Here is a 19,247-nt window from a genome sequence, read left to right on the forward strand (position 1 = left end):
TTTACCACACAAATCCACTGAGTGTTTAATTGTTGATTTAAACTTATGCCTAATATATTACTTTCTGTAAAGAGCAATAATTTGAGGCCCAGTTATATGTTTTTTATAGACATTTATAGGTTTTTTTTCCTCACCACCATATTTTATGAGTAATAATACTCAAAATAGTTTGCGAATGTTGATAAATTATTGTACATCTTAATTCAAATATTCTAAATTATAATAAAATTACAGATGGATTAAAGTTATACAAAGAAAATAGCAAAACATTTTTCATTCATACTGGATGCATAAATATGCATGCATCATATGACCATATTAATAGCATCTTTAGTTACCTGACAATGTTGCCAGAGTTGACCTCAATTGTCCAGGTGCACCTCAGGTTGTTGTCATAGGGAAAGGGATACCCAGGAGAGAGGATACGCCCTGTAGACTCGCCCTTGAAACTGCCACCACATTCCGCTGCATGCACACATCCACACAAATGGTTAGAAAATATATGCAAAAAAAGTCCAAAAATGCAAACTCACACAACAGCAAATGCAGACACATACACACAAGCAAATGTGTTATGCGATGAAACCAAAGACAGAACAAAATGCTGACAGAGTGCAAGCTTACTGAAGCTCTGGGTCTACAATGACCATCAATGAGCAACAGTTTAAGCTCTGCTGAAAACAATTTTCTTTTTCTTCTAACAGGTAATGGGACTTGATCAAGGGCTTCCTGCATGACCAGAGATACTCACACATGCAATACTTGCTTTGTCTCTAAGTATGCGTCCTAATGATGCCATTAATTAACTTTAAAAAGACTGTGTCCAGAGACTATATAGGCTGGCCGTTGGACTGCAGGGAGGACACTGCTGCAAATGTTATTGACTGAAGGAATATCTTATCTTCCAATCTATGTTGTCTCTCCCCTGGTTATCATCTTGCTATCTATATTACAGAACAAACGGCACTTAATTAATAGGAAAATTGCATTAGGCTGCCACAGTGGTAGGCTATAAACAGCATCATAACGCTGAGCAAATGTAAAAGTCCTTGACAGGAACCAGGATGTGGCCCTGGAGAAGTGGCTGGAAATCCCATTTCACATTCAGCTCATAGATACAAAGGTCTGTGTTGACCATTCAGTGATGATCTAGCACTGTTAAACAGTTAATCAATGGACTGATTTAGTGTTTTTGTGATTGTATTGACCATGCCACAACGCAAGACTAAAGCCATTTTACTGAAAAAGGAAAAAAATATATATGTTTCATTGAGAAAGGCTGTAAGACACAGTGGCATTTAAAGTGCAATTCTGCACACGTACAGAATTTGTAAATCATTTTTTATCCTAATCCATCACTGCTAGACATCAAGAAACAGACACTGCCTCACAACACCTTCCAGACTCTAGCAGTGTGCAGGTAATAGCTTTATCATTTCTGTCTCTCTGCCTCAGCATGTTCTGAATATGAAAGTACAACCAAGACGATGCATTATGCCCATGACTCAATCTGATAAGAGTGCTCTGATAATTATGCCTTTACTTCTAAAAAAATGCTGATCAATTGCTTGTAGATTAACATATTTAAATTACATAGCCTATGAGTGAAACAGAGACAGAGCAACACAGTGAAAGCTCAATAGCAATTCAGATTGCTTCAAGATAGTGTTCTTAATGGCTCTATACACCCAGTTTTTCATCAAGAACACAAAGAGAGATCAATGATTCACAATAAAACATCAAAGCTGTTTATATTCTCCTACAAAATGACAAGCAGCGTATTTTCTTTCAACACAGTTCAATTAAGTAGAAATCATGTAAGGATAAATCCTTGGGATTAACACCTAGCTGAGCAATGCTGACAGTGTACCTGGCCTGAATAATAATGTAAGATACTACAGAAGGAGAGAGAGAGATGAAAATAATGTCTAGAACCCAAAACTGAAACGGAGACAAACACAGACATATAGACATAGAAAGGATTACCTATACATGATGGGAGGTGGTTGTCCCATGCTCTTCTCTCCCCGGTCATGCACTTAAGTATGCCACTGCCGTGCAGGGTGTAACCTTGATCACAGCCGAACGTGATGGCACTTCCAGCAAAGTGACCCTGGTCACTGACTTTGAAGCCGAATTGCGGCACACCTGGATCATCACAGTGGGATAGCTCAAAGCCTGGACAAGTACAAGTGAGAAAAGAGAGGGGGGTAGAGAAGAAAATGAGTTGAAAAATGAGATAACATGAAGACCATGGGCCCATATATACACAGAATTATGAGTCAGCATTTAAAGCCAAGTCATCTGGAGAAAGCCATTCTGTAAACCAGCACCATATTCCCATTTATCTGTATTGTAAAGAGGTATTGATTGAGCTTTGAGAATTAATTTCCGGTTGAGCACAAATGAGAACTGGGCTTACAGTGCCATTATATTACTTGGCAGTGAAAGATTTACTTTGGACAAAAAGCAAAATTAGACGTTCACAATTAAATGTTAAATTGAGTGTGGACATTTACCACGACTGAGAAACAGCCCATCCACTCGTAACACTTTGGGGTATTACAAAAGGAATAAAATAAACTAGCCACAAACAAGAAAATGTTGCAATAACTCTTTAGCTCACCATGTTTGGACTTGACCATGGCCTTTATATGTGTTCCTCTCTTTCAGGTACTAAAGGTAAGTGTTCTGCTATGCAGCAACAGTGGCCGCACATAAACCCAGCACTGCTGATTTATGATCTCTTCTCACAGCAAGGTCCATGCCCATGCCAGATGTTAGGGTAGTATAACAAGTGTCATGCCCAGTATAAATCTCCAGCAGTTACTCCTCACATTTAGAAAATTACCTCAGCACTTCTGGTAGAAGAGTCATGAAAACATGATCAGATTTCATGTCATCATGAAATCTGATCATCAGACAAGATTTAAGGTGCTCACGCCCCACCTTGCCCTTGCCCTCTCGCTGTTCATATATCAGTCAATCCTCTCCAAGTTGAAAAGGGCTATTCATTCTGGTTGAAAAGACAGAGTAAAGACTGCATTTTGAGATGGATAAAAGGTGCTAGCTTACATTCTGCTATTTACTTTGTGCACATCGCTGGAAGAATCTGAAATGAAATTGAATTATGTGATACTTAATTATAGGTAATTTTGTAACTTAAAAGGCAGCTTATTATTAAACTATCATTTCTTCTGAACTAATTACAGTTGCATTTAGATGCTGCTGCCAGTTTATTTAGTTGTTGTAAAAGAGTACACATTCCTGATGACTATATGTCTTATTATTATTTTTGTCAGGATCTAAACCTTCTAACATGAGTAATGGCGAACTGCACTCGTAAAACTGTTATTTTATTTGAACTGTTATATAGTGATATACCGTTACTGTTATTGCTAACTTTTATCTAAGCGTTTGTTCCTGGCACGTTTATTGTAATTATCACAGAAAGAAAATTGCTAGTGTAGGTCTGGTAACCGCAAGTTAACTAAAAACTTTTTTGGGCTTTCATACTATTCAAGTCAAAACTGTTTGTACTGTTGCAATTCTCACTAACTATGTTGAATTCTACCTTACAAACCAACTAGTAAACAAAAAGAATTCAGAGAGCTCATTTGCAGGTGAACACAAAAACACTTTAAATTGGACTGCAAAATGCAGTGTCACCAAAACATCCTCTCGTCACAATAATAAATTACTATCCGTTAGCAACAATACGCAGTCAGCAAGCCAATTAGGGAGAGAAACAAAACCCATCTATTACTGGCCCACTTATAGCAATGACCCAAACTTTCAATATAAACACACTCACTCTTATGTAGAGCCACACACCGTCTACAGTGCATGCACATACACATTGTTAACGCACAGAACACAAACACAGTGATTTCAAAATATCCCAACAATAATTCACCTGTTTTAACAAGGTACAGTTAGGCTGACATAGATGCTAACTGAAGACGTGGAGAGCAAAAGAAAAGAGGGTAAAGGGATTCACATAAAGCAAGACAGAGGGAGAGAAAGAGAGAAAAGAAAAAGCTAATTTTCTTGCAGGAATGGAGCAGAAACACCATGCTGTGTTTAATGGATACCCTGACAGTGAAAGACACAGTGAAGCAGGGTGAGGGTCAATTAAAATTTTCTTTTAAATTCTGCTACTTGAAATGCCTGGCTCCTGAAGTGAGGCTAAATTCACTAATTTGGAAAAGCTTTAGGGCCCTCCTCCCCCAGGGAAATGAGATGTGACTCACTGTGGTATATGAGCCGGAATCCCGCTGCTGTCAACTCCTGGTCTGAATAGAATTCAAGCCACAGATGGTTGGAAGTGCTAGTGAGGGACAGCCCTTGCATCAGCGTGCCTGTGTAGGTGCCAAGGAGTGGAGCTGCACCGTCCTTACCATCATACACCTGATCAGAGACAGAGACGGTCATGATGTGGAGACAGAGAGGGACATGATGTGGAGCGTTGCTGCTTATAGAGGGCAACCTACATTTGAGTACAATGATAATATTAAGAACTAAATATTAATACTGGACACAGAGAGTGACAATTAAAAAAAGAAGGAATTAATACTGTATATCCTGTTTTATATGACACATCTATTGCAAAATCAGTGTCTTAAATGAGATGTGAAAATTAGATTGAGTGACCATAATTCCTCCCATTCATTTGATACTGTGTGTCTGTAGAGCTGATTAATGCAGGCTGATGTCAAAAAAAAGACTGTTTTGGACATGTGATGGTGTAATCGCTCTTTTTATATAATGATATTGGATATATTTAATCAAATGGATGGGTGGGTTTAGTGAATTACAGTTATTAACCAAATAAAATGTTAAATGTTAATCAAAACTGACATCCTCAAATCCAAAGAGAGATTTAAACCAGTGTATTCTCAAAGCAAAGAGTAAGGTGTTTACATTTTTTTTTGCTAAAAATAATTGATTTTTAGTGTTTATTTGTTATTCTTTTTCAGCACATATACGTTTTGAACCATGCACCTAAGGTAAATTATTTGTTGAAGAAGCTCCTTTTACATCCGCAAGTAGGCTATGAATTTCCAGCAGTATGTATATTCTTTCCTGATTGACATCTGTGAAATAACAAGAAATGAAATACAAGGCTCTTGGCTCTTCCTCTGGAAATACTACTGGGGTAGCCTTTGTTTTGTTTTCTTTTTCTTTTTCTTAAAGTAAATTAAGCTCTATAAGCTTGTCTTTCCATATTTCAAATGTTCAATAAATGACTCAGTGCAAGAGATTGCTGTCTACAAAACCCCATTACTAAAAGCACACATGGTAGGCTACAATGCTGTTAATTGAAACATTCGACAAGACATCTGCATCCCAAAAAAAGTGCATTCCAGCTGTGAAGTGGGGACTACATAGTCATTTGCATCACATCTGTGGTGCTTACCAAATCTGTTAAAATGCCCTTGAGCAAAAAAACAAATCCTTTCAAGGCAAAACAATTCTGTATTCTGCCCGGTGCTTTCCACAGCATTCTTTTTAAGTTTCCTATGTTGTAGATAATACAAAGCACCAGGACCTGCCTCATTCACTGAACCATTGACTAAAATCTGACACAAATTGATTTGACTTAGTTCTTAACCCAAGCCCTCTGTTTATTTGTTGGTTATCTATCTTCTGTTAACAAAGACACACAACTGTATTATGTCTTTACCTTAAGGATGTCACCTTGTGCAAGTTGAAAGGTGCTGGCAGTGATGTTGATGCCTTTGCCTGTTTGGACCTGAATGCTGTATACACATTCGTGGCTGTTGTCATAGTTCATTGGATAATTTGGTGACAAAAGAACTCCCTCATTGTTGGAGACTGTTGATCCACACTCCGCTGCAAGAAAACCAACACAAAGAGGACAGACATAAACAGTTAACCAACAAGAGGATCTGCAAAAACAATTTCTAGTATCTAGTAAATCTGGAAAAAATTAACGTCCTAGATTTAACAGATATTATATAACCAATCTGCATGTTACTAAAGAGATAAAGGTATAATTCTAATGTGTTATTTGGATGATCCTTGATTCATCCAAGTGTCCATTCCTTTTATTACTTTAGTATTATAATAACCATTATCAGCTGGCACTGATACATTGTGAAATTTTGAGTAGATTATAAAACGCTCAATGCAAAAACATGCTTTTAACTGTTCTGAAAAAAACAAGTAAAAAAACATCAATACAAGCTATGCATTTCTGCACATTGTTTATGTATACCTGGAATAAACAACACAAATTTTAAATGATTTTTTTCCTTTAAAACAAGAATATGCTAACTTTAAAACTCACTGCCAATTTTAAAAAAATCACTATATGCCCTAGATAAATATTTTTCCTATTTGACTAGTGCAGTGGTATTGTCCCTGAACCCCTCTGACTTGAACCTGACTTTGTTGCAGCCTTCAGTAGAAAAGAGATCTCCCAGGATCGTTTTAACCTAGAAGTTCACATCAGTATTAATCACAGTTCTGAGTTTTTACTTTTATTACAGCAAATCTAATTCCACTGAGTTCTTGCATGTCTCATAAAAAGTTTATATTTGTGCTAAATACATTTAAAACCTGAGATTGGCTAACAGGGTAAATTCTGCAATAAACATTCATAAACAAAGAAGAAAACAGAATAAAAGCAGCTGACCACGTACCCACACACCTTGGCAGAGGGGCACTCCACATTCGGCGGCCACCTCCCAAGCACACGATCTCCCTTGCCCCCTGCAGACGATAGCCTGTATTGCAGTAGAACGCCAGAGAGTCTCCAATTCCAAACCTGGAGCCTGTGTGCCAGCCGAACCGAGGTGTACCAGGGTCCTGACAGGGTTCGAGATCGTACTCTGGAGAGATGACAGTCAAAGAAAAAAAATCAGTTGCAAAACATAGAAATGCACACAAAAATATATTTCTAATATTAATGAGAATTAACTATATTAATGATTTGTTACTTACTGTATACTTGATATTGATAATAATCACCACAGGGAAAATCTGTTCTCTTGCTGCTTTCAAAGAAACTCTTTGAAAACACATTCAGCCAAAGAAACAATATTGTGGCTTGTGGGGATTAACTGTCTTACTCATGGACACTTCATCAGGTTGGGTTACATGCCATAAGCTTCAACCCAGGATGTCTGGATGAAGGATGGGCTCTCTAAAAACTAGGCCACTCTGTGTGTAGTATTGTTATATATGGGCTGTTGGTGGCCTTATCATTTCGATTTGTAGATGCAACTTAGGTGACGTAAGAAGAATAAGCACTCCTCTCACGGTCTGTATCTGGCAGTATGCACAGCTATGTCGGCCTATTGATTTCAGGACAGCAACATGCTATAGCAGCACCCTAATGTAGAGTGTAGCCTGACAGCATTGGCAAATTTTCATCAAAGGTCATAAAAGGTTAGAAAATGAATTCTAATCAGGAAATCTATAGATGCTAATTACAGAGCAAGAACATAGAGACACACACACACACACACTCTACACACACACACAAACACACACTCACAAACTAAATTTCATGAATATTCATGGCTGCATAAGTTGTGCTTCACTTCAGCGAACAGCAGGCAAACATTTAGCCAGAATGCCCATGAAGCAGACTCACTCTCACTTTCTCTCCTTTTCAACTTTATTGTCTCTCTCTCTCTTTCTCTCTCCCTCACTATCTCCCTCTCCCCGCCCTCTCCATCAACCCTGCTCACTCAGCATCACCATCTGTCTCATCTCCTCTCTCTCCATCTCCCTCCCTAAGCCTGGTATCTCCACCTCTCTCTATTTCTCCATGTCTTGGTCTCTATATGGGAGCCCCATTATTTCTGTATACCCCACCCCCTCTCTCCCTCTGTCCGACCCACATGGCATGCTTTGATGATCATTCCTATCATGGCCAGACATCTTCTACCTGCGTGACCTTATCGTCTCTCAATTATCCTCTTTTGATCGACGCAGCCTGAGGTACGTTATTTTATGCATACTTTAGAGAGGCTTACTACTTTTGATCTCATCACTGAATGAGTTGTCTTTCTAGTTCTGTCTGTCACTTTTGCTTTCTACCCCCTTCTTCTCTTAAAATCTTCCCTGCCCCTCTTGACTATATGCCCACCAATACTTCCGACTCCCTGTCTCTTACAGAAACCTCATACCCGAGAAGGAGATGTTGAATCCCTGCAGCGATATGGAGAAGTCAGAAATGAAGCGTAGCTGGGCCTTGAAGTTCCCATACAGGCCAGCGTTAACTGGCGCCGGCCTCTCAGAGCCAGTGAGTCGAGCCAGTGGCTGGGCAAAGCTGCCGTTTTCTGTTATCAGCAGGTAGTCATGGTGATCCTCCAGGTGGAAGGATTGAAAAGTGAATTGGACACCTTGGAGGAGAAAATAAGACAGCCCAGTTTAGAGATTTTCAGGAAAATACAAAGAATCACTGATAAAGCTTTGAATAGAATATGTAATACATAAATTTGACTTTTTTATGTCCATACTGTTCTACATAAGGTTAAAAAAATCAATTTTAGAATATAATTATACTGTAGAGCACAGACTACAATTCAAAGAAATGACCTCAAGCTGATTGTGACTATTCAATTTAAATTTGAGCTATAATTTCAAATGTCATTATCATGATTAAAGACAAGCTCTTCATTTGGCTTTAGCTTGCTGAAACATCAATCTACAGAATGCATTTTTCATTCATTAAATAATATACTATAAATAATAATACTTTAATCCACAGCAGGACAAGGGGCAGGCATACTGAAATGAATCCTGCTAAAATCATTCATTATCATTCTAAAATGAAAATTCAAAAAGGAAAATGTTACATCTAAAAGAAATGGCACAAAAAGATTAAAAGCAATTTGAAAGTGAAAAGAGAACTTCAAGTGAAAAGTAGAAAGAATTTGCCCTGATGGCCTTTATTTTTATTAAACTTGCATTTTCATTTTCCTTTTCAAAACTGTAATTGAAGAGGCATAGCCTTTCCACCAGCACATGAGCATTATACAGTGAGAAGAGAGGACATTATCTGCTCAGCAGCACAGAAAATCTATTAATTGTGTCCAGGTTGGTCAAAAGGATTCTCCACTTCCTATCAAACAAACTATTATTTAGGCTTGAAAAGCAGGTCTATGTTTGAGCACCTGCTTTTATTTTCCTACTGTAATAACAGTGAGACCCAGAAACAACATAACTTTATCCATGATGGTCGGTTGGCTGCTTTTCAATACAATAAGCACTGCCACTTTAATGCCATCTGTTGAAACTTTCTAAATATAACTCCATAATGTCCTTAACTATGTTTGGCTCACTTGATAAAAAAAAAGTCCCAAATGGCCATAAAATAACAAAATGAAATGATTGATTATGCTCTGTAAAGCAGCAGTTATATTACAAAGGGTAAAAGCAAATGATCAATTAATCAAGAGTCATTCCCGTGAGGGAACATCCCGATATTTTAATACAGTACGTATGGGATGTTGGTAATTACTGAGTGGAATAGTTACATAGATACTATCCCTAAAGATGAATTTGTCTTCCAGTCCATAGCCAGAGGATAAAAATACACGAGGTAAATCACTTCCATGATAAAAAAAATTATCATGGAAGTGATAATTAATTGCATACCAGTCTCCTCTTAGAGGCTACATGTGAAGTAAGCGAACATGTGAGGTGAATCCTTCAGAATTAGCTGCATTTATACATAAATTTGTCCTAAAATATTATCAGATCTGTATTTAAATGCAGTGCTCTCAATCAACACAATGACAAAAGATGATGTTGGGTGAAATAGCGTGGGATCATGGGAGTTGTTGTCTTCACTTCCAGTGCTGTAAATTTCTCCCGGTTTGGATTTCTTCAATGTCAGTTATTCAGGAGTTTTTTACCTGGAGCTGAATTATCTACAGAGGTCTCCTTCTCTCCAAAACAAACAGACCCAGTAATTATAACCATTAAAAGCACTGAAAGTAGTTTCACATATAAAGTCAGTGTTTCACTGACTCTGTATGGCAGACACAGGACATTAGGAAAGGGTTGGGAGCTAAGACTACTAATCTAACTAACAGCTTATTTATGAACCAGATGTGTTCAGGAGGTTTTTATATAGTTGAAAATGAGCAAGCTGCAAAAAGTGTATCTTAAAATGAGGCTTAAAACAGGATAAAAGTCAACTTTTAGCTTCTGGAAAAAACTATGAGAGGCAACCAAATACAATGACTAAAATCATGTATTTCTCTGATTTGAGAATTGCTGGAAACATTTGGGATAAGGTAAGGGCATAACTCAAAAAATATATATAACACGGGTCTACTAATTTTTAGACATTTTAATGTGGAAAAGTTAGATATTATAACTTGGAATTATAATTATGAGCAAAGGCAATCTATTTGAAGTAATGCAACAACACACACAATCATTATACTGTCTTGTCCATATGGAATACATCACACAAACATTCACAGTTTAAACTGGAAATATTATATGAACCCCTTGGCCAATGACATGACCAAAAGCTAATTGAAGTCAATTAGCTTTAAACCTGGAGAACAATCAATGAAACAAGATTGGTGTTTCATGCTATTCACAAGAAGCATCTGCATGCCTAACAAAGCACTGTTGATCTGCATAAAACTGAAAGGGTTACAAAGTCATCTCAAAGAGTCATGATATTCGTCAGTTCACAATTAGATAAACTGTCACAGTGTACAATGCAGAATTTTCAGCATGGTAAAACAGTTACAGCTAAAGGGTTAAATGACTCATTAGAGTTGGTTAACATCTCTGTTCATGAGCCATACACAAGTTATGATGCATGGTTGCATGGTGCATAGTGTCCATGACAGGACATTATGGAAGAAGCCACTGCTCAGCAAAAAAACAAAACACAACTCCACATCCATAGTCTAATAGGGCAGCATACCAACATGAAAGCATCACCCAAAAGGTGAAGTAGGGTGGAGGAAGCATCATGATTTGGGGCTTTGCTGCTGCTGGGCCTGGACAGCTTGACATCATCAAGGGAAAAATGAATTCCCAAGTTTATCAAGGTATCTTACAGGATCATGTCAGGACAGGTGTCCACCAACTGAAGCTCAGTAGAAGCTGGGTGACACTGCAGGACACCCTAAACATTAAAGTAAATCTACCAGAGTCACTTCAGACAAAGCAAATTCACCCGTTGGAGTGGCCCAGTCAGAGCCCAGATCTTAACTCAATAAAGATGCTGTGAAATGAGCTGAAGAGAGCTGCTCACACCAGCTCAGAGAATATGGCTGAGCTGAAGCAGTTCTATAGGTGGTCCAGAATTTCTCCTGAACAGCAGCTACTGGAAGTGCTTGTTTGAGGTGCCAAAGCCCATTTATTAAATCAAAGCGTTCACTTAATTTTTCCACCAGCACTATGAATGTTTATGTTCAATGAGGACATGAAATATTATATTATATCATTGTTTGCGTGTTATTAGATTAAAAGTATTGTGTTTGTCTATACTTGTGCCTTAGATGAAGATCAGATCACATTTTATGAGTTATTAAAGCCGAAAACCATGTAATTCCAAAAGGTTCGTATACTTTTTCTCGCCACTGTATATAGCAACACCTTTGAGGCAGAAATTTAAAAATGCTTAATGTTGTTTTTATAGTATCAAACAAGTCGAGTGGAGGGATTACTGATGGTGAGACTTCAACCATCAAAGGTGACACTCTTTAAAGGAAAGAGACATGCTAGATTTGGATCAACTGACAATGTACAAAGAGTATAAAATGGCATTTCAATGGGTCTTGGAAGAGGATAACAAGAAACACCATGGTAAAATTCAAAGATAATACAGCTAGGTGCTGGGGCACTGAGATAAGCTCAGTCTACTTTTCAAATGATAATGAATACAAACATAAGGGACAACTGGTTATTGATCACATGACTGACAGTGGGTGCCGTGATAACAGAATTAAACTAACAAAATTAAGAATTATTTGTGAATAAAACTGAGATACAACAATTCTCTTACCAGGTGAACCAGTGAAATGTCAGAGCTGTTCATTAAATGTGGTAGAAGAAAAATTTATAAAATGCAATTTTCTCTTCATACAATTTGAGAATGTATGAAGCTGCACAACATTTGTTCAAATTACAAGAACAATAAGCCGAAAAACTGCTGATAAAGAGGAGATACAAATTTAACTGCATTCTCTGATTGTAGAGCACACTTTAAAAGAAGCAGTTAATTTTTCAATAAGTGAACACCTCCGACTTTAATATTATCCCTACGTACAGTCTGGCCAGTTGCCCATGATGAAAAAAAGTCAGTGCATTTAAATTATCTTTGCTCAAGTAAAATATATGCTTTATGCACTTCTCACTTCATAATAATAAATCCTTGTAATGTTCTTGGAACCTGATGAGGGCGTGTCATTTTAATTTATCGTCTCATAATATGGCCATTGTTAGGACTACTGAGTGTTTTAAGTGTGTGCTAAGAACTATCAAAATAAATGTGCTGTAACTGATGTGTAGTATGTGAATAAATCACACATGAAGAAAACAGATATATTCAAAAAATTTGTAGTTTAAGAGATCCTAAACTGTATAAATCTGGAAATAATAAAAAAGTATTATAAAACACATGAAATTAGTGGGGTTTCCTACCTTTTCCATGGCTGACTTCTACAGTCCAAGTGCAGTTAAGAGAGTTAGGATAGAGCTCTGGGTAGCCAGGTGATAAGATTATTCCTCCAGGTCCTCTGATATCCCCACCGCATGATGCTGAATAGAAAGGGGAGATAATGAATGATAACTGTTGGTGAAAAAAGAATGAAAATTGTAAATGAACCAATAAATCCTTCACCTGAAGACAGAGGAGCGATTTAAATGAATAATGCATTTGAGTCATATCACATCCTGTCCTGCTATTTTTATGAATACCTGTAATTCTGCCAACATAATGTTTTTTTCTTCTCTCCCTCTCTTCAAACCAGCCCAGCTGCCTTGCAGGACAATAAATTATTCATTAATTCAGTTATTCATCCATATCTTCTTCTCCTATGGTATCTAAAACTGAAAGTTGTTGTCAGAAAACATGATAATCCATTAAATTTACTTGCAATACACATGAACTAACAAGCATATTCAGCAGATTAGAGCATCTGGCTTTATTTTAATTGTGACTTGGAAGTGATTTTGTTTTTTTTTTTCCAAATAGACACAATCATTCCAGCACAGCATCCAACTACTTTTCAGTTTGGGAAGATAATCCAGTTGCAACCGACTGTGTAGAGTAGTTACAGATGAGGTGATAAGAACTGTTGTCTAAATGAATGACACTAATGTCACCTCAGTAATATGACTCTCATGCATGTTGACTATTGACATATAATTTACTGCCAGAAAGCTCCTTATCTCATCAAAGGGTGTTAATGAGATAAATCTCTACCCTCGTTGGCTGCTGGGGACCAGGAGGTTAATGCTAGATCCGTCTGAAGGTTAACTGGTCTAAATGGATATTGTTTAAACCTGGAACCGTTTTCTCATGCTGTCATTGTGCTTCAACTAAAAGGTCAATTCACATAAAGGGCACTGCTTTTTAAATATAGCATTTATGAAATCTGACAAGTTTCGTTTTTTTTAAGTGTATGTGTTTCTTTGTGTGTGTGTGTGTGTGTGTGTGTGTGTGTGTGTGTGTGTGTGTGTGTGTGTTCTTTGACCTGAATGCCCTAAAGGTGGCATTGCAGCCAAATAAACGGACGCTTTCCTCAAAACAGCAATTGCTGACAAATATTAGCAGTAGAACTCTTGTGCATGTACATATTTTCAAAGTAATGAATGTCAGATGATGTTTTGGAGGCTCGCTGAGATGCCTGAGGCTCCACAGCTGCACACATCCACCCTCCTCTTCTCTTCTCTCCTTCCACCCTTGGGCCCTCCAGCTAGCACAACACATCAAGGCCTGAATCCGTACCCACCAACAAAATTATATCAAATATTTTATTAATAAGCCAAAATTACATAAAGTCATTAAAAGTGGATGAGTACACTTGGCAAACAATCTACTTCAGAGGCTCCATAGGCAGAGAGCCAAGGCATTTGGCATCAGTCTGGCACACACCTAGGCATGGAAAAGATATAAAATGAATTTCGTGACAACCAGTGGGATGAAGCTGGATAACACAGCACTGTATCATATGCATGGTATTGAGCTCCCTGCCAACCCTTGCATGTATTTTATTCATTATATTCTTTCAACTGAGTGATCTGTGATTAAAGGACATCATTTACAGTTTGTACACTGCAGCTATAATCGCCACAATTGTCCTTCACTGTGCTTCTAAATGGTGCAAAAAGCAAAACTGTACAAAAATAACCCAGAGAGATTATGTGAGATATCAAAACTATGAGGAACATGCTGAACTAAATGCTTTGAAGTTGAGCATAACTTGTCTTCAGCATTAAAAGATTCATAACAGTCCCTGGTAGGTTGTTCACACAAGGACTGAAGTCTATTTGTTGAATAAAAAGCATTTTGACAAGCGTCTGTCTGGTCATTCAGACCTGCTGTGGACAACCCACAGGCCTTTATGCTTGTGTCATTACCTAATTCTAAGAAGGCCCAGTTTTTTGTTTGTTCGTTTGTTTATTAGGTTTGAGAATAAATACAGGAATGCAACAAGCTGCAATAAGAAGCCAGTTACCTTTTGCAAAATTAATTTAAAAACCTCCTGGCAGTTACTAGTGGCAGCTTTCCATAAGTATTTGTGGCTAAAAGATTGGCTTTGTTTACTTACTGTGTCTGTAAACAGAATCTTTCCCAAATTCTATCAAAAATATGACATCCTAATGACCTAAGATTTAATGATTGTTTGTGGAAAATGGACGAAGTGGTGAAAGCATTTGTGGAGGCGCCAGCTGAAAGATTCTTGGATGACTGCACCAAGGATCAGTTGGTTAAAATAGCTGATTACTACAGTGTTGATGTTGGTGATAAACGGAGTAAAGAGACCGTGAAAGCAAATTTGAAGTTTAACTTGTTAAAAAGGAAAGTGTTGGACGCCGTTAGTGAGTCCTGGTGCGGGTTTGTCTTTTGAGCAACAAAAAGAATTGCTCTTGTTGCGGATTAAATTAGAAACTGAGAGGGAGGTCGCAGTGGAGAAGATGCGGCAGGGTATCGAGTTGGAGAAGGCGCTGTCAGTGGAAAAAATGAGACAGGAGACGGAGCAGGCTAAGCTTGAGTTGCAGAAGGAAAAACTCTTTCTTGTTAGAGAGGGGAAAGTGGCGGCTGATCTTCTGCTTACGGAGGATCTCTCTGTCAGCAGCGCCTCGGAGAGGTCGGATATGAGCGATTTGAGGTTAGTGCCTAAATTTAATGAAAGGGATCCTGAAACCTTTTTCTCACTTTTTGAGCGTGTGTCCGAGGCACGTAGGTGGTCTGATTCCACTTGTACATTAATGTTGCAGTGTGTGTTAACCGGTAGAGCACAGGAGGCATACTCCTCTTTGAGTCATAGTGACAGTTTGAAATATGCAGTGGTGAAGTCTGCGGTTCTCAAGGCCTATGAGCTTGTGCCTGAAGCGTATCGGCAGCGGTTCAGGAGTTGGAGAAGGGGTGATAAATCCCATTTGGAGTTTGCGCGCGATTTGTCCACCCAGTTTGACCGGTGGTGTTGTGCAGCTGGGGCGGGCACTTATGAGGCTCTGCGTGACCTGATGATCCTAGAGCAGTTTAAAAATTCGGTTCCGGAGCGGATTGCAACCTATATCAGTGAGCACAAGGTTAAGACTGCAGCTGAGGCCGCTGCGCTGGCGGACGATTATGTCCTGACGCATGCCGGGGACAGCTGGCATCCCGGTGCGCAGGGTGGCAGCGGGCACCGGGAATACTTGGCTGCAGCGGGGTCTGGTCGCCCGGTAAGGCAGTTTGGCTTGGAGCCAAGGAACGAACAGGGGGCTCGCGAGGCTGATAAAATTTGTAATTACTGTCATAAACGGGGACACTGGAGAAGAGACTGTTTTGCTTTTAAATCTCGGAATAAGGAGTCTGTACCTGGCAGTAAGCCCAAGCCAGCGATGTGCGCTGTGCCAGTTTCGGAACAGTTGTGCGAGGTTCCAGCGGGTGAGTTAAAATCACAGGTGTGTGGTTCGGACCTAGAGTCTTATTTGCCTTTCATTACTGAAGGTTTTGTTTCTTTGGTGGACAGTGAGGAAAAAGTGCCTGTCAGGATATTACGGGACACTGGTGCTTTTGATTCTTTTATTTTAGCATCAGTTCTGCCGTTTTCACAGGAGTCCTATACGGGTGCTTTTATTCTGGTGCTTGGGATTGGGTTGGAGGTCTTGCAGGTACCTCAGCACAGAATGAAGTTGTCGTGCGATCTATTTCAGGGTGAGGTAGCGGTCGGCGTACATCCCGCTCTTCCCGTGGATGGTGTTACAACGATCTTGGGAAATGATGTAGCAGGAAATCGGGTGTGGGCCGATGTGACACCCCCTGCTATTGTTTCTTCTTTACCTTTGGTTTGTACTGAGCCCGATGAAAGTGAAACTGAGTGTGGGAACACGCCCTAAACACTGGGGTGTTTAGGGCGTGCGCTGTGACGCGCGTGATGAAACGCACCCAGTCAGAGGCAGATGCTCCTGACAGTGAGGACTGTTCACAACATCATGTGTTAGTTCCTGAGGTCCCATGGTCTGTGTCTTATGATGAGTTGGTGAGGGAGCAGCGCGCCGATGGTTCCTTCAAGATGTTGCTGGAGATGGCTTGGCCATGTAGTGAGATAAAAAATCATGCGCAGGGGTACTTCATTCAGAATGATGTGCTGATGAGGAAATGGGTCCCTCATAGTGGTCATGTTATTGGTCAACCTGTTTATCAAGTTGTTGTGCCTTCTAGGTTTCGTAGCACGGTGTTGCAGATTTCCCATGATGAGTCTGGTCATTTAGGAGTCAGGAAGACGTATGATCGCATCTTGAGGTATTTTTTTTGGCCTCGGCTGAAAAGAGATGTTTCAGCTTATATAAAGTCATGCCCAGTTGTCAGTTAACTAGTAAGCCTAATCAGAGGTTAAAGCCTGCTTCGCTTTGCCCAATACCAGCTATGGGTCAACCCTTTGAACATCTAATTATTGACTGCGTTGGCCCTTTGCCTCCATCTAAGTCGGGTGCTAGTTATTTACTAACGGTAATGTGCCAGAGTACGAGGTATCCAGCTGCTTATCCTTTGCACAGAATTACGTCTAGGCGTGCACTGTCGCAGTTTTTTTCTGTCTTTGGTGTTCCTTGAGTCATTCAGTCAGATCAAGGGTCAAACTTTTCTTCGCGTTTGTTTGCACAGGTTTTGAAGCAACTGCATATAGACCATAATCAAGCATCTGCTTACCATGCGCAGAGCCAGGGCGCATTGGAGGGTTTTCATCAGACTCTCAAGTCCATGTTGCGCTCGTACTGCGTCCAAATGAGCAGGGACTGGGAGGAGGGTTTGCCCTGGTTGTTGTTAGCAGCCCGGGAGGTGGTCCAGGAGAGTACGGGGTTTAGCCCCAATGACCTTGTTTTCGGCCATACGGTACGTGGTCCCTTGGCACTTCTGCAGGACAACTGGAAAGAGGCACAGCCGCCTCAAAACCTTATCGAGTATTTGAATGGTTTTAGGTATAGGTTGTATAGAGCTCAGGAGGTGGCCAGGGAAAATTTGGCCTCTGCACAGGGAAAAATGAAGCAACATTATGATCGGCAGGTTGAGAATCGTGTTTTTCTCCCAGGAGATCAGGTACTGGCTCTGTTGCCGATTGTTACCTCTCCGTTTCAGGCTAAGTTCTCAGGTCCATATTCGGTGTTGAAGAAAGTATCGGATCAGAATTACGTGATAGCCACTCCAAATCGTAGATCATCTACTCAGCTTTGTCACGTTAACTTGTTGAAACCATACTATTCTCGTGAAAATCAGTCAGTCAATCAGGAAGCACATGTTTCTGGTGTACATCCGAGTTGTTTGTCAGTGTCTGTGTCCCCTCATGCTGTGGCAGGGCAAGGGGGGGAAGACTTGTTGAGACCCGATGAGGCTGTACTTTGTGGTCGTTTGAAGAATTCCGAGTTGCTGACGGATCTGGAGAGCTTGTTGGGCCATTTGGAGGTGTCAGAACGTAGTCAATTGATTGACTTGATTAAACGGTATTCATGTCTGTTTGGAGACACACCTACACGTACACATTTGGTGGAGCACGATATAGATGTTGGGGATAGTAAACCTATTAAGCAGAGGTTTTATCGGGTTCACCCGGAGAAGCGTAAACATCTTGATGCTGAGGTTAAGTACATGCTTGACAATGGTATTGCCGAGCCTTCTTCATCCAGTTGGGCGTCACCCTGTTTGCTTGTGCCAAAGGCCGATAACACGCCTAGATTTTGTTCAGACTTCCGTAAGGTGAATAATGTCACAAAATCTGATTCTTTTCCTCTTCCTCGGATGGAAGACTGCGTCGATCAAGTCGGGGCGGCGAAGTACGTCAGTAAGTTTGAGCTACTGAAGGGTTACTGGCAGGTTCCCTTGTCAGAGAGGGCACGGGAGATTGCTGCGTTCATTACACCGACAGGATTATATTCTTACACAGTAATGCCCTTTGGGTTGCGGAATGCACCGGCTACCTTTCAGCGCTTAATGAATATGGTTGTTGGAGATCTGGAAGGTTGCTCAGTGTATTTAGATGATGTGGTTGTCTTCTCAGATGATTGGGATAGTCATCTTGTCCGGATTGAGGAACTGTTTGACCGCTTGGCTCACGCACACTTAACTGTTAATCTGGCTAAATGCGAGTTTGCAAAGGCTACAGTCACTTATCTGGGTCGTGTAGTGGGTCAAGGTAGAGTGTGCCCGGTACGTGCTAAGGTGCAGGCTATCGATGACTATGCCCCGCCACCGACTAAAAAGGCGCTTATGCGTTTTTTGGGGCTAGTTGGTTACTATTGGTGTTTTTGTAGGAATTTTTCTACTGTTGTTGCGCCCCTCACAAACCTGTTAAAAGCTAAGGTTAAATATGTCTGGTCAGCAGCGTGCCAAACAGCTTTTAATAGTGTGAAGGCTCTCATATGTGGTGCTCCTGTTCTGGCTGCCCCGCGGTGGGATAGGCCGTTTAAGCTTGAGGTAGACGCCAGCTACGTGGGCGCTGGGGCGGTGCTGTTGCAGGCCGATGATTTGGGAGTGGACAAGCCAGTTTGTTTCTTTTCTAGGAAGTTTAACAGACATCAGCTGAGTTATT

General features: G+C 40.0%; 1 protein-coding gene across 9 annotated transcripts in view; it reads right to left on the reverse strand.

The window, feature by feature from the left end:
- LOC139612730 (CUB and sushi domain-containing protein 3-like) overlaps window positions 1–19,247 on the reverse strand; it is a 223,133-nt gene that overhangs the window by 124,746 nt on the left and 79,140 nt on the right. For all 9 annotated transcript variants that reach the window (XM_071468639.1, XM_071468635.1, XM_071468631.1 and 6 more), the window contains 7 exons: window positions 12,655–12,771; window positions 8,163–8,378; window positions 6,669–6,857; window positions 5,687–5,856; window positions 4,254–4,410; window positions 1,987–2,178; window positions 339–465 (listed from right to left, as the gene is read on the reverse strand). In XM_071468639.1, the coding sequence (XP_071324740.1) occupies window positions 339–465; window positions 1,987–2,178; window positions 4,254–4,410; window positions 5,687–5,856; window positions 6,669–6,857; window positions 8,163–8,378; window positions 12,655–12,771 (1,168 nt within the window). The remainder of the gene's footprint in view (window positions 1–338; window positions 466–1,986; window positions 2,179–4,253; window positions 4,411–5,686; window positions 5,857–6,668; window positions 6,858–8,162; window positions 8,379–12,654; window positions 12,772–19,247) is intronic.

Source organism: Trachinotus anak, unplaced genomic scaffold (genome assembly GCF_046630095.1).
Source record: "Trachinotus anak isolate AG129_WGS33_773 ecotype Australia unplaced genomic scaffold, CSIRO_AGI_Tana_v1 ptg000032l, whole genome shotgun sequence".
Taxonomy (NCBI): domain Eukaryota; kingdom Metazoa; phylum Chordata; class Actinopteri; order Carangiformes; family Carangidae; genus Trachinotus; species Trachinotus anak.